Source organism: Spea bombifrons, chromosome 1 (assembly GCF_027358695.1).
Source record: "Spea bombifrons isolate aSpeBom1 chromosome 1, aSpeBom1.2.pri, whole genome shotgun sequence".
NCBI classification, from domain to species: Eukaryota; Metazoa; Chordata; class Amphibia; order Anura; family Pelobatidae; genus Spea; species Spea bombifrons.
This window is the reverse complement of record NC_071087.1, coordinates 874,158-888,515: the sequence shown is the minus strand read 5'-3', so window position 1 is coordinate 888,515 and position 14,358 is coordinate 874,158. Positions and strand designations below refer to the sequence as shown.

Here is a 14,358-nt window from a genome sequence, read left to right as displayed (position 1 = left end):
GGATGTCACATCACAAGGAAAGATTGCCAGTTTGAGTATAAATATTATCAGGAAGGAGATGTGATGATCGGGGGATTATTTACGGTTAATACCGGGATAAAAGAATTTTATTATGGAAAAATCAGATACGTTCCCTTTTATTGTATCTGTACAGAGTAAGTGCTTTTTCTCCAGTTTCATTAAAATCAGAGAAATAGTTAAATATATTGATTTTATTTCAGTGTACAGAAATACTGAAGCCTGTTAACCCTTCGTCTGCCTTGGTATTATAGGAATCTGTTTCTATGCACTTAGAAAGCTGTCAGTAATTTATCTGCAGGTAATGAAGACAGACCTAAGAGTGTTTTTTAAAATAATTTACTTAAATATTTTCATGGGGAATTTTGAGATCCATTTACACCGTGACACAAAACAGAGCAAATAGCATTTCCTGATAGCCCGGGGGCCGCAGACAGCAGAATATCTTCTCTCTTTTAGGCTGATGGATGTTTATTTCATGTTGTCTGTTAGCTATTATTACTATTATACTTTGTTTAAAAAGCACCTACAGATTCCGCAGCTCTGTAAAAAAATGAAAATGTTACAGATAACGACAATTAACATACAGATACAAGAGGAATGAGGGGCCCTGATCCCACAGGAACTTACAATCTAGGTGGATAAGGGTGAGAAACAGGAGGTGAGGACTGCGTGGTAGTGAATGACGTTAATGTAGGGTGAGATAAGCGTTGTTGGGTGAGAGAGAAGTTTTGATGTTTATGTCAGTGGTCGCCTTCCCTGAAGCTGAATGTTAAGTCAGTTTATTTGTTATTGGAAACAAATTTCATTAATAACTTACAGAATAAAGTAATAAATGAGCCCTATTTCCCCCCAGTGTCGATCGTACAGAATACAGAAATCTCCTGGCTTTTATCTTTGCTGTTGATGAGATTAACCGGACCCCGCATATTTTACCCAATATCACTCTGGGTTACCATGTTTATGATATTTGTGGAAATGCCAGGAAATCTTTACAGAATTTGGTTCAAATATTATCAGGGGAAATGGGTGAATTTCCAAATTATTCCTGCCAAGGAGGTAATAAATTTGCAGGATTAATCGGAAATCTTAGAACGGCTACAATCCAAGTGGCGCAGATCCTCAGGCTGTACGGATACCCGCAGGTAAGAGGCCGCTGAAAGCTCTCTGTGGGCTGAAGGTGCAGATGGCTCGGACTGATAGGATGTGTAGTTTAACTAAAAATTACCCTGAGTTTGATTTTTTACAATAAAACCAACTGATACCAGAACAGCCAAAGAGAGCGAATACTGAGTTACTATAAAGCGTTTATAATAAGGCAGAAAGATAAAAACCTAGAATTTTGATGGCAGACAATAGTTACAGACAACACAGTTAGCTTATTGATTCTGTGTACACAGAGTTAGATGGCTGGCTAGGAGTGATGTGCGTTGCATTCCTTAGATTCTGCTACAAAGAGGAAACAGAAAAATAGAAACACAGAATGTGGCCGTAGAAACCATCCGGCCCATCGAGACGGTGTGTTTCTCCTGCTGTAAAGACGCAGACCTTAATCAGTCGTTGGTCTCGTCTTAGATTCAGGCGTTATATGTCTATCCCACGCATGTTTTTATTCCTTAACTGGATTAGTCTCTATCATTTCTGCTGGTAGCCCATTTCATGCATCTACTACTCTCTCAGTAAAGTAAACCTTCCTTCCATTCAGCCTCTGAGCCTCTACTTTTACATTCTGGTCTCTTGTTGTAACTTCCATCCTCTCCTCTGTTAAATCCCTTTATGTATTTAAATCTCTCTCTCTCTTTCTTCTATCTGCCATGCTGGACAGATTGAGAACCTTTATGCTTTCTTTCAATTTTTTTTCTTTTTTTAAATTTTTTTAATGACATCCTGGAGAGAGTTCATCTGAACTCTCATTATTTCAGATAATAAGGATGTCATTATTTTTCTGGAGAAGGGGTCTTTAGAACTGTCCATAATATTTTGGGTCTGTAAACATTTTAAAGATCTTGCTGCATCATATATTTTATACAATCGTACAAAAACGTGTGAATTTCAGCATAAAAAGGAACTCCCACCACTCTGGCCATTATTTTTAAATAAAGCATGTAGTATATAAATGCAAACATAATGGCAGCTATTCTGGAACCCCAGGGTCAGGCGCCTGGATATGAATACGGTCAGATAGCTTAACTCGTCCCCTATAAAAGCACACAAAATATTCTGTATTTTCTTAGCTTTATTAGGAAAGTCACAGAAATAAAGGCACTTGTTGGTTGTATAATGTTGGAAAGGAGCTTCTCTAGAAGAAGGCGCTTTGGTGAGGGTGGAAGCGCTTCTGCAAGGGGAAGGTAAAAACAGATTGCCTTGCAAGGGAGAAGATAATGAGAACCTCTCCTCACAGAGGCTGCTGAGATAGAATGTCCAGGGGAACAGGAAAACACCCGGGACAAACCAACTACAGAAAAGATGCAGGGGAGGAGGAATAGCCCAATCTCAGCTATGAGAATTGGAAAGTTGCCAGGGCAACCAACCACTTAAAGGGAAACAGAGAAATAGCAAAATAAACAACTTGTTCCATGACAGCAGCCGTACTGTCGGAGAGAAGGAAAACGGTGAAACGGTGGGCAGTAATACAAGTAATATTGGCATTGATCGTGTAAACCTTATTTTTTATTTTATTGTTTTCTTAAGGTTTAAAAATATAGATTAATAAAGACTGATGCATTCAGTGGAACCATTGGTGGCTAAAAGCTCTTTGGCCTAAATAGATATTTGTATATGAAATGTAAACCATTTGTAGCCATTAAAAAATTAAACCTCCACCTCGCTAACTATTATTAAATTTATTAGATCAGCTATGGGGTATCTGACCCACTGGTCAGTGACGGGGCGCTGTACCCCAACTACTTCCAACTATTTCAAGGAGATCAGATTCAATATGAAATGATTGTGAAGTTGCTGAAACATTACGGATGGAACTGGGTTGGAATAATCACATCACAGGATGAAAGTGGAGAGCGGGAGCTCCAAGAGCTCAGCCACATGCTCACCAGCCACGGGATCTGCATCGAGCTCATTATTAAAATGTCTGTAACAATGGAAGGAACCCATAAGTATCTGGCCGTTATTGAGAAGTCAACATCACAGGTGCTCATAGCTTGTGGAACATGTGCTATGAATTGCAAAACATTTTTTCATAAATCCACACATGCTTTGGAAAATACGACACTTATCCTTAAAGCTTCGTGGTCAAATGCGTTGTTTTTCACTTTACAGACAATGATGTCATTTAATTGTAGTTTAAGTTTTGCTCCTTCCAATAGCTTGATTCCTGGCATGGAGACTTTCCTGGATAATGTCCGTCCATCCAATCGCCCGTCTGATCCAATACTTCAAGATATTTGGTTAGCAGAATTTCACTGCTTAATATCTAATGATGCGAAGAACGGTCTGTTTCAAATAATTTATGACTTTACTGCTAATAACTGCACGGGAAAGGAACACATCATCAAGTTGGCACATACAAAAAATGATATCTTCTCATACTCTGTGTACACGGCCGTTTATGTCCTGGCACACGCGCTGCACAATATGCTTTTTTCATCGAGCAAAGAACATGAAATTAATCAAGGGAAGAATGGCTATAAAAAAAAGGTATATTATATAATGAATAAACTAAATTTCTTCTAATGCGGTGCTGCAGATCCCCGGGGTGCAGAGGCGTATCTACTGAAAATAGCGCCTATGGCAAGCACTGAAATCGCGCCCCTGTCGAAATATCTAAAAACCCATTTATTAGCCCCTGCTGCCCATATATATATACATATTATATATAAGGTATAGATCATCACCTTAACACACAAACCCAGCTTCGCATGTATAGATCAATTGAAATTCACTTGTGATCTCAGCACCAAAGGTATATATCAAATAAACAGAATCAGACATACAAATCCTGTATTTGCAGGTATACAATAATAATATATGAAACGTAGCATTGCAGGTATAGATCAAATAAATACATGGAAACAGCATTGCAGGTATTAATCAACTGAATATGACATAAAAACCCTGTACTTGCAGGCATACATAAATAATGTATGGAAACATAGCATAGCAGATATGGATCTACAGAATAACACAAAAACCTAGCTTTGCAGGTATAGATCAATTATAATTCACATAAAAACACGGCATTTTATTTTTTGTACCCTTCGTGACATTTCTGTGCTGCTCGTGTTTAGTTGTAATTTTCTTCTTTCCCGTTTACTTAACCCACAAAAGTTATATATTGTTTTTTTAAAAGACAAGAAGGGCTTTCTTTAGAGGACATTTTTTTGATTGTATCATATTATTTACTATTAAAAAAAAGTATAAACTATGGTGAAAAGTTTTGAAATTTTTTTTAAAAAAATTACATTTTCGAACTTTTAGTTGAAAAATATTTTACTCATCTATAAAAGGTAATGAAAAAACCTGCTAAATAGATTCTACTATTCGTCCTGAGTTTAGAAATATCCAATGTTTTTATGTTTTTTTGCTTTTTTCTGCACGTTATGGGGCAATAAGTACAGGTAGCGTTTTGCTATTTCAAAATCATTTTTCCAAATCTGGTAATTCTTCCTCCATGCGCCATTTCGGGTATCTTTGAAGCCGGCAAATGCAATTTACCCATCAAATCATATATTTTTGAAAACTAGACACCCCAGGGTATTTCAAATGCTGGTGTTTTAACTCTTTCCATGCACTAATTCTACCATCAGTCTTTGTCAAACTTTGTGGTAATCATTTTTTTTGCATTTTGTTTCACGCACATTTTAATTCAGGCATGAATTAACAGGTTCTGGTATATGCCACTATATATCATAAAACACCCCAATGTGTGTTCAGCAACATTTCCTGAGTACAGAGATACCCCCACATGAATGGTTTTCCCTGGCTGTTTGGGGGAAAAAGGGCCACATTTGGGGCATGCACATTTTTCAATGTTGAACTGCCCATGCCCTATATGGAACATCTTTGAGCCGGGCCATTTCAGTGTGCCCTATAAAACCATATAATTTTGAAAACTGGACACCCCAGGATATTTTAAATGCTGGTATTTTAACTCTTTACATGCACACATTTTACCACCAGCATTTTTTTAAAGTTTGCAGTAGTATTTTTTGTGTGTATAAATTTACAGCTCCTGGTATATGTCGCTTTCACACGACACCCCAATATGTGTTCAGCAACATCTCCTGAGTACAGTGATACTCCACATGCATGGGTTTGTCGCTTTTTGGGGGAATGAAAAGGCCACAATTAGACGTGTGGCCATCCTTCCCCTCATGTTAATTGGGACGTTGTTGAACCCGGCCAATTCAATTTACCCCGTCATCAAATCATACATTTTTTAAAAGTAGACACCCCATGGGCATTTAATATGCCAGTATTTTAACTCTTTCCATGCGAGAATTGTTTTAAGCTAATTTGCTATATATATATATATATATATATATATATATATATATATATATATATTTTTTTTTTTATTATTTTTTTTTTTATTTTTTTTTTTTGCCCTTTTTTTAAATTTTTTTTTACATTTTTTGGAACTTAAAGGTTCCCCTGATGGTGACATCAGTGGGAAATTATTTTTACATTTTACTGTTTTTTTTAACTATTTTTTTCTTATTATTTTTATTTTATTTTTTAATTCATTTTTACTAATCACACTGATTAGAAAGCTGGGCTCCATTGACTTGCATGGTTGAATGCAGTACATATATTTAACCTGCAAGTGGAGCCAGAGTTCTCTAGAGGGTCTGGAGACCATCTAGCGAACTTTTTCAACTTGCTTGTTTTTCTTTCAGGGCGGCCGCCATCTTGCGCGTCCTGGGGTAAGTGTTTGGTGTCGCTGAATGCCTCCTGATCGAGGCATTTCAGCAACACCATTGAAGTTTAGGCAGTGATCGTTGATCGCCCCCCTAAACACTTTTAAAACGGGCGTCCGCCTCCATAGAGTGAATGGCGGACGTTGACGCCCCGGGGAGGGGCCAGACATGACCCCTAGTGCCAATTGTGGTGTTGCCGAATGCCTCGAGGTCAAGGCATTACAGCAACACCGTTTGGGTGCAGAAAGCGAACGTAGACCGCTTTCTGCACCCGTTTAAAGACATGACGGTCCTGGCACGTCAATTGACGTTAACCCTTCGTTTTCGGGTGACATGCCCAGACTATCAATTGTTATAAAGGGGTATATTTAAAAACCCCTAAATTACAGGCATAGATCACAGGTTGCACACCCCAAAGTCAGCCTTGGCGTCCACACTGCCACATAGAACCTGACCAGCACCCAGATAACACACATAAGATTTGCAATCTTTGTCCCCAAATAGCCCAGCACAAGTCAACTTTGTCCCCAAACAGTCCGGCCTGTGCAATCGTTGTCCCATAAACACCCGCCTGTGCCATCTTGGTCCCCAAGGCTCAAACCTCCTGCTAGTGCCATCTTTGCCCTTCCACAATTATACATCTATGATACACACAAATTAATTCATGCTCTCCCTCATTCAGACAATTCATCCACATATTAACTCATGCTCTCCCTCATTGAGATAACTCATCCACATATTAACTCATGCTCTCCCTCATTCAGACAATAAACCCACACATTAATTCACACTCTTTACCACCCTCTTCTTCACTATCTACCCCCTCTCCCTCCCCTTTCCCTACTACCCTCTTTCTCAATATCTACCCCCTCTCCCCCTTTCTCAATATCTACCCCCTCTCCCCCTTTCTCACTATCTACCCCCTATCCCTCCCTTATCACTTTCTACCCTCTCTCCCTCCCTTATCACTTTCTAACCCCTCTTCTTTCCCCTACTCACTATCTACCCTCTGCCCCTTTGTAGTTTTCTCACCTTTAGGTCCAGCGACTGGAGCACAAGGCTTCTGTCTTCCTGCTCTGCTGCTTCACTGCTGAGCGCCAAAATATGACGTCATATTCCTGCGCTCAGCATGAAATGCCGGCACCGGGACGGAGGTAGAGGCCTCGTGGAGGAGAATGAGGGGCGCCGAGCGGTTGCTAGACGCCCCTCTCTCTCCTCCACATCCAAAAAAAGGACAGTATTTAAAAGCCGCTCACTGGCGCCCCCCTTTCAAATGGTGCCTATGGCACGAGCCATAGGTGTCATTCCTTAGATACGCCTCTGCCTGTAAGTATAGGTACCTGCAGTTATTGGTCTTGCCACCAGAGGTGGATGGAGGAAGTCCTCTTCTGCGTGCCAGCTGCTGCAGCTGTTGGCTGACAGAGGGGCGTATCCCTCTCCTCGTAGCGGCAGCTGCGGTTGCTGATTGATGGAGGGAGGTCTCCCTTGTTGTATATACTTCTCCTCTCTCAAACCAATACTGCCAATTGATATGCGTGGAGAATAATCCGCTCTGCGTTGTGTATTAATGATAAATGTAATACCCCTTGTTACCTCCTCCAAGAACTAACATATAACCGTATCCCCTTTTCCAGATAATATATATGTCTAGTTCTATTAAGGTTTCCTACCTGATATTACAATAAAACAGCCAACCCTAGATTCTTACCAGAGAGAGAGCTTTAATTAGAATCTGCCCAGATTAATGTTATAGCAAAGACAAAACCAGAGTTACAGTGAAATACAGACGACAATCATTCATACCACTCACAAACATCCCATCTATCTAATATCTGCTGCTAAGTGTGTATGCTGTGTGGGTGATGTGCCAAGGGTGAGACTCTCCAATCCAGTCTCCTTCTGTGTGTTTCTACAATGTCTTTTAAAGGGATTTCTCTATTGATGTGTAAATGAGGTCCCTGTCCTGTGTTCCCAAGACTCCACCGTGTGATTTTATTGACTATGTTTCCCATCTCCAGGTGATGCATTTGCTTCCTTCCCTAAATAGTATTTAGGTTTGATATTATCTTACAGCTGTCTTTCCTGTTACCCCCCCCCAAGTTGCTTGCAGCTATCATACATACATATATACACACAAAATTAATCAAGCACATATAAATTACAAATATACATACTTGGTATTTACCCCAACATCCCTCTCCTCGGTACCGGCAGTTGAGGCTGCTGGTTGGGCCATCTTTGAACCTGGCCACTCCAATTTACCCAATTAAATCTTTTGTTTTCTTTTAAAGTAGCCACCCCTTGGGTATTTGAAATGCTAGTATTTTTACTCTTTCCATGTCAAGATTTTTGGAAAGATACAGCACTAATTTTAGCACTTGCTCATAATAACTTTTTAATTTTTTCTATATGATTGCACTTTTTTTGTACATTTTGTTGGAACTGCGTGGTATATAATTACTTTTAAATGTTATCACTTTTTTTTAGCAATTTTTTTATTATTATTATTTTTCATTTTACTAATCACATTGACTTGCATGGTTGAATGCAGTACCTCTATTCAACCTGAAGGGGTACTGCAGAGTTCCCAGGAGGGTCTTTTTTTAAAAGACGCCGGGATCTTGCGAGAGGCAAAGTCTCTCGCAGTGGTGCTTGTGACTGCTCCCCGGAGTGTCCTGTACACTGTATGGCGGACATTGATGCCTTGGGGAGAGGTCACACGGTTCCCCTGATGTCGTTCTCGCTGTTGCTGAATTACAGCAATACTGGTTAAGTGAAGAAAGCGAATTCCACAATAAACGCCAGCGTCTTTGGGGAACCGAAATACTGCATGGGTGCTAAGTCTCAGTGCTTACAAATTAATTGTTAAACACGACTTTTGGGTGACATACAGTATGTTCTCAATTACTTTATTAGTTATTTCTTAGGATATGAGTGCTGAATGATTCATTTTTCACATACTGGTTTGTTTTACAATTTATGTACTTTATTTTTTAAGCTTCGTGATTATGTAAGAAGAGTGCGTTACACAGACAATTCTGGAAAGGACATTTTTTTTAATGAGAGAGGAGAAATTGGAAGTGTATATTATCTTGAAAACCTGATCCTTAAAACCGATAAAACTACAAGCATATTAGAAAAACGTCAAGTGGGAACATCTGACGTCTCAAGGTTTTATAAAGATCATTCTATAAAATATGAAAATATAATCTGGAAAAATGGAAAAGTAAGAAATAATCCAATGCCTTGCTTTAAGTACTTGTAGGTTGGTTAACTATCTGAGTAGGAATATGCTCTCGAGGAGGAATTTGCACTGAAAATGTTACGGTTACATGCGCTTACGTCTCAAGTTGGAGCCTGGGCGCTGAATGGAGTTTTGTCACTTAACCCAACTGATTAAAAGCTCAACCCCAACACAAAAACAGAAGGCTTTTAAGAGCTGAAAGGTTTATCATACCTGCCTAAAAGCTTTGAGGCCACCCCAACTAGATAAAATGAAAATAAATATTTACTATGCACATGGACCAAAATTGCTTTTCATTTTGTTTTTGGTCAATTTATTTTAGGACAACCAATTTAGTTTTCTGTTCTTTCAATTCAGAAAAACTCCCATTAGGACAAGTACTTTGTTTTCAGTCCCCCGTTCACACTCTCTCTGTCAAGATCTCTCTTCCTTCTCTGTGTCCCTACTTTGCTTTGCCCCATGTCTTCTGTGGTTCACTTTTTTTTTAACAAGCCGGAACAAGTATTTATTTCCTTTTATTTGCCAACCTGCCCCCACTTATGCACATCTGCCCCCCAGCAATGCCTTATACCCCCTATATGCCACTCTTCCCCCAGATATGCCTTTTAACCCTCTATATGCCACTCTGTCTCCAGAAAGCCCTTATACCCCCATATGCCACTCTTTGGATCCAGGCCCTTTGAGTACCTCTGTCAATCTGCGGGATCCTGTTCTACTTACTGTGAGGGGTTTAGTCAGTTGTGCCACCTTACTGTGGGTAACCCAGGGTCAAGGCCTACCTGCCAGTGTTTACAACCCTACTTCCTATAAATCCATTTCACAGAACTATTCCACCAGGCCAGGATAATGCTGCAGATAACTAACGACTCGAGAAGACAGAACAAATGGACAACAAGAAACCGAGCAAAGGAGAACCAGAGACACGGAGAACGTAGGGAGACAGTTAAATAACAATAATACTTAGCTTCGGTAGATGATCAGCTTACAGAGATGATGAGGCCAAGCAACATATGATTGAGTCAGGAATCCAGACTAGGAGCAAGTTTAAATTGCTCACTGATCAGAGCTACAGGTGGAAGCACCCTGAGTGCAGACAACTGCAATACAGTGCGTCAACAACTTGTAGATTTGAGGTCCCAAGTCCAAGTCCAGTGCCATGTATGATCTCAACAAGTCATGCGCAGACAAGAGCGTAACCCTGACAGGTAAAGATCTGCCCAGGGCCCAGATTTCAGAACATTATAGGCACAGTATGTGTCAGGTTTCCAAACTCTGCTTTCATGCATCTGTATGGATTTCTAAAATTCTAAATCATTAAATTCAGAAATGATTAGTTATAGGATTGTCGCTTCATAATGGATACATTTTACAGATCCCATGGGCTCGATGCAATGACTACTGTCCTCCAGGAAATAGAAAAGCTTCTGGATATAAAACCTGCTGCTATGACTGTATCCCTTGTTCTGAGGGTGAAATGTCCAATGTAACGGGTAGGTGAATGTGATACAGATTAAGGAGCAATTCAGGCGTCCAACTCGGTGACAGAGGAAGCCGGAGCGGCTGGGTTGGACAATTCAGTGGAAGTGACAGAAATTGACAGATATCACTGTTTTACAAAAAATCCCTAGCGCTATAATCCTCTATAGATAATACATCACCTCTGTAGATCATGGTTTTTTTTGCTTGTCATCTTCTACTGTGTAATATATTCCTTGAAGTTAATTACTTGCGCATTCTGCAATTTGCACGAATTGCAAATTTACCATATTTTGGTATTTTCTGTACGAAGCCTGCAAATGAACCCCCCCCACAAATCGGAATGAAAACAAAAAGCTCAGAAGTTTAATCCGCAATTTGTGGGTCCACATTCACTCACACTTTCATTCTCTCTCTCACACACTAAGTGTTTCTCAGCCTTTTCTGGTGACCACTTCAGCTTCTGCATCTTCTCCCTTCTATCTTCAATCCTTAATCTAATATCATCTTTCTTTGTCCCCCACGGACATATGGTGACAGAGAGAACGAGAAAGAGTGTAAAAGAGTGAGTGAGACAGAATGTGGGCACCATCAACTAATCGCATTCCCTAATTAAAAATGCCCCCAAATTTTCGCCCAAACTGAATAGGCAGGGAACGAAATTAGTTGCCCAAATAGTTTGTGGCCCATTTGCACATGTCTAAGTATTTTATGCAGGTTTAATATACTTAAAGTGACTTAATTTGAGCCCACTTGGGCTCTAGGAATAAGGCATTTTCATTGGTTCCCATTGTAAAGAAAATTACCCGAGAACAGCTATTCAATAGTTTATACAAAGCCCAGGAAAACATGCAGATGTGACATCAGTCGCTGACATGAAACATTTTGAACTTTACTTTCTGTTCTATACCCTCATATGCTAATATTTATCAATATCCAAGTTGCTTCTATTTACAGAGCCAAGTTATTCCTCCCCCATGCCCTCCATATATATAAATAAATAAAAAATTGGGGAAACATGTGATGGTTCTCCGGAATGATCACAAGCCCTACAGTGAGAGGCAGAAGACATGTCACAAGATGTCAGCACCCTTCTGCTACCAGAAATAAAGTAAAAAGATTGAAAGAGGGTTTCTCTAGAGTGTGATCAACAAATCAAGCCCATTGAGCTCAGTTTACTAATCACTGAGTAAAGTGTATATAAAATATCAAAACATTTAAAAATAGTTAAATAAAAATGTAATAGTTTAAAAATAATTCCAGTGATGCCACCATGAAATAATGAAATCAACCAGCGCCAAGAAAATGAAAATTATAAATATATGTATATAAATAAAAATGCAAAAATAGGTGCCCTGACACTGATGTGATCAGAGCGCACTGTGAGACTCTACAGTTCAGACAATCACCATAAAGATGGCGGATGTCCTCGAGAGCTTCGCTTAGGAGGCTGCAACAAGTGGAAGCCGAACCCGTCCTGGAGTCTGCGGACGAACTCCCGTTGCCTGCACGACCGTGAGGTGCCACCGCGGACCTCTGAGCCAAACAACCCAGGTTAGTACATGCAAAATAAAAATGTGTGACCTGTCCTCCCAGGATAGGAAACTGCCGGGGAGCTTCTGTTGCCGACAGAATCTATTTATTAGCTTCCTTCTTTGGTTTTTGTAGATGAGTGAAAGATTTTTCAAGTAAAAGTCAGTGTTTTTTTAAAAAAAAATTCATATATCCCAGCTATTGTCTTCTTTATTCCAGACAGTGAAAACTGCCAGACATGCCCAGATAACGAATGGCCTGACGAGAAAAAAGTGAAGTGTATTCCTAAGACTTACGACTTCCTGTCATACAAAGACGATATAATGGTTCCAGTTTTTTTCTTTATCAGTGTATTTTTTTTAATCTTGAGTTTTTTTATATTGGGTATTTTTATCCTGTACTGGGACACTACTACTGTTAGAGCCAATAACAGGGACCTCAGCTTCATCCTCCTTGTCTCCATCATCTTGAGCTTCCTCTGTGTGTTTCTGTTCCTCGGTCGTCCTGAGGATGTAACCTGCATGCTGCGGCAAACTGCTTTTGGAGTCATCTTCTCAGTAGCTGTGTCCTGCGTGTTGGCCAAGACCATCATGGTTTGCATTGCTTTCAAGGCCACCAAACCTGGGAGTTACTGGAAAAAATGGATGGGAGCTAAAGTGTCCAACATTATAGTTCTGATGTCTTCCTCCATTCAGGTTTTCATTACCATTATTTGGTTGGCCATTTCTCCTCCTTTTCAGGAGCTGGACATGCACTCATACAATGAAAAGATCATCGTTCAGTGTAATGAGGGCTCGGCCATCGCCTTCTACTGTGTCCTGGGTTATATGGGGCTTCTGGCAGCTGTTAGTTTTATTATAGCTTTTTTAGCCAGGACATTACCGGACAGTTTTAATGAGGCCAAGTACATCACCTTCAGCATGCTGGTGTTCTGCAGCGTTTGGATTGCGATGATCCCGGCCTATCTGAGCACCAAAGGCAAATACATGGTGGCCGTAGAGATTTTTGCTATATTGGCATCAACTGCTGGGTTATTAAGCTTTATGTTTTTCCCAAAATGTTACATCTTGCTAAGAAAAAAAGAGATAAACAGAAGACATTTATTAAAGCAATAAATGAGATGAGGTTTAATAGCCATTCCTGTATCTGATGTGGAAATTTAATTAGTATACTGTCTATTAAAAAATATATATAAAAGTTACATTTTTCATTTACCATCTATACATTTTATATGAAATATTATCTTTCCTTCACCGCCCTGCTTCTGCACTGACAGTTTCACATGTCTCTGCCCTTCTGTGCTTATAATATTCCTGGATAATTTGTGTTTGCTGCAGAAGATCCATACAGTTCATTTCTGTATACGGACAGATGCTTATGTACTAGTTATGGACATTATTGTACATTTAGTATGACATCATATTCCTGATGATGCTAAATTATCCTATTTTGTACCAGCATAGCAAGCAGTTATTCCAGGCTTATCTGAGAAAGGTTGTTTTATTCCTGAAATGAAGACTGATGAAAAAAAAAAAAAAAAAAGTCAGACAGACAAGGAGGCCAAAGGCACATGAGGTGCCAAAATATTGTACCCCGGTCATAGTGTCAGTATTAGCACTGCACTTATTGCACCTCCCTTTTAATATACTATAAATTATAAAACTAAGTAAATCTGCGCAAAATAAAAATATACATACAAAGGAAACAAGTATACAGTGGTAACGGTAAAAAAAATTCAATACCCACTAAACCAGTCTCACAATCGGTGGTAAATATGAAGATGTGATCGCTTACTGAGCTTCTGCTTCCTGTAGGATCAAAACTACTGCTGAATTCCAGTTCAAGCCAGAACTTCAAAGTGAAATAATGAGGCACCTTCAGAAGTTACAAATGAAGTCTCAATGTATGCCTGACCATCTACCTGCAATGTTGCTAAAGCTCAGTGCTCCAGTGACTGCCCACCTCATTACTAATTAATAAATTGCTACCTTGTTAGGGATATTAATGAGATAAAATAGGCAAAACCAATATTCTATCATGTACACACAAAGTGAAAAGAAAAATAAACTTTCTGAAAGATTATATATATATATAAACGTCTAGCCCGAAAACGTCTAATTACTATTAGCAGCTGTAACAGGGATATAATATCTCTGACTACCCCAGTACCGGCATGGATAATATATATATATATATATATATGTATATATA

At 39.4% G+C, this 14,358-nt stretch overlaps 1 protein-coding gene across 1 annotated transcript; it reads left to right on the top strand.

The window, feature by feature from the left end:
- The first annotated feature begins 1,043 nt into the window (after window positions 1-1,043).
- On the top strand, window positions 1,044-13,262 carry LOC128467507 (vomeronasal type-2 receptor 26-like). Its single transcript, XM_053449169.1, has 5 exons — window positions 1,044-1,163; window positions 2,869-3,165; window positions 3,295-3,422; window positions 12,011-12,168; window positions 12,367-13,262. The coding sequence occupies exons 1-5, from the start codon at window positions 1,044-1,046 to the stop codon at window positions 13,260-13,262; spliced, it is 1,599 nt and encodes a 532-aa protein (XP_053305144.1).
- Window positions 13,263-14,358: the final 1,096 nt, after the last annotated feature.

Excerpts from the sequence above, each read along its gene's own strand:
- LOC128467507 (XM_053449169.1), top strand. The coding sequence starts at position 1,044 with ATGGGTGAATTTCCAAATTATTCCTGCCAAGGAGGTAATAAATTTGCA. Across the intron at positions 1,164-2,868 it reads GGCTGTACGGATACCCGCAG|ATCAGCTATGGGGTATCTGA; the intron begins GTAAGAGGCCGC and ends TAAATTTATTAG. Across the intron at positions 3,423-12,010 it reads CCAATACTTCAAGATATTTG|TTCAGACAATCACCATAAAG; the intron begins GTTAGCAGAATT and ends GAGACTCTACAG.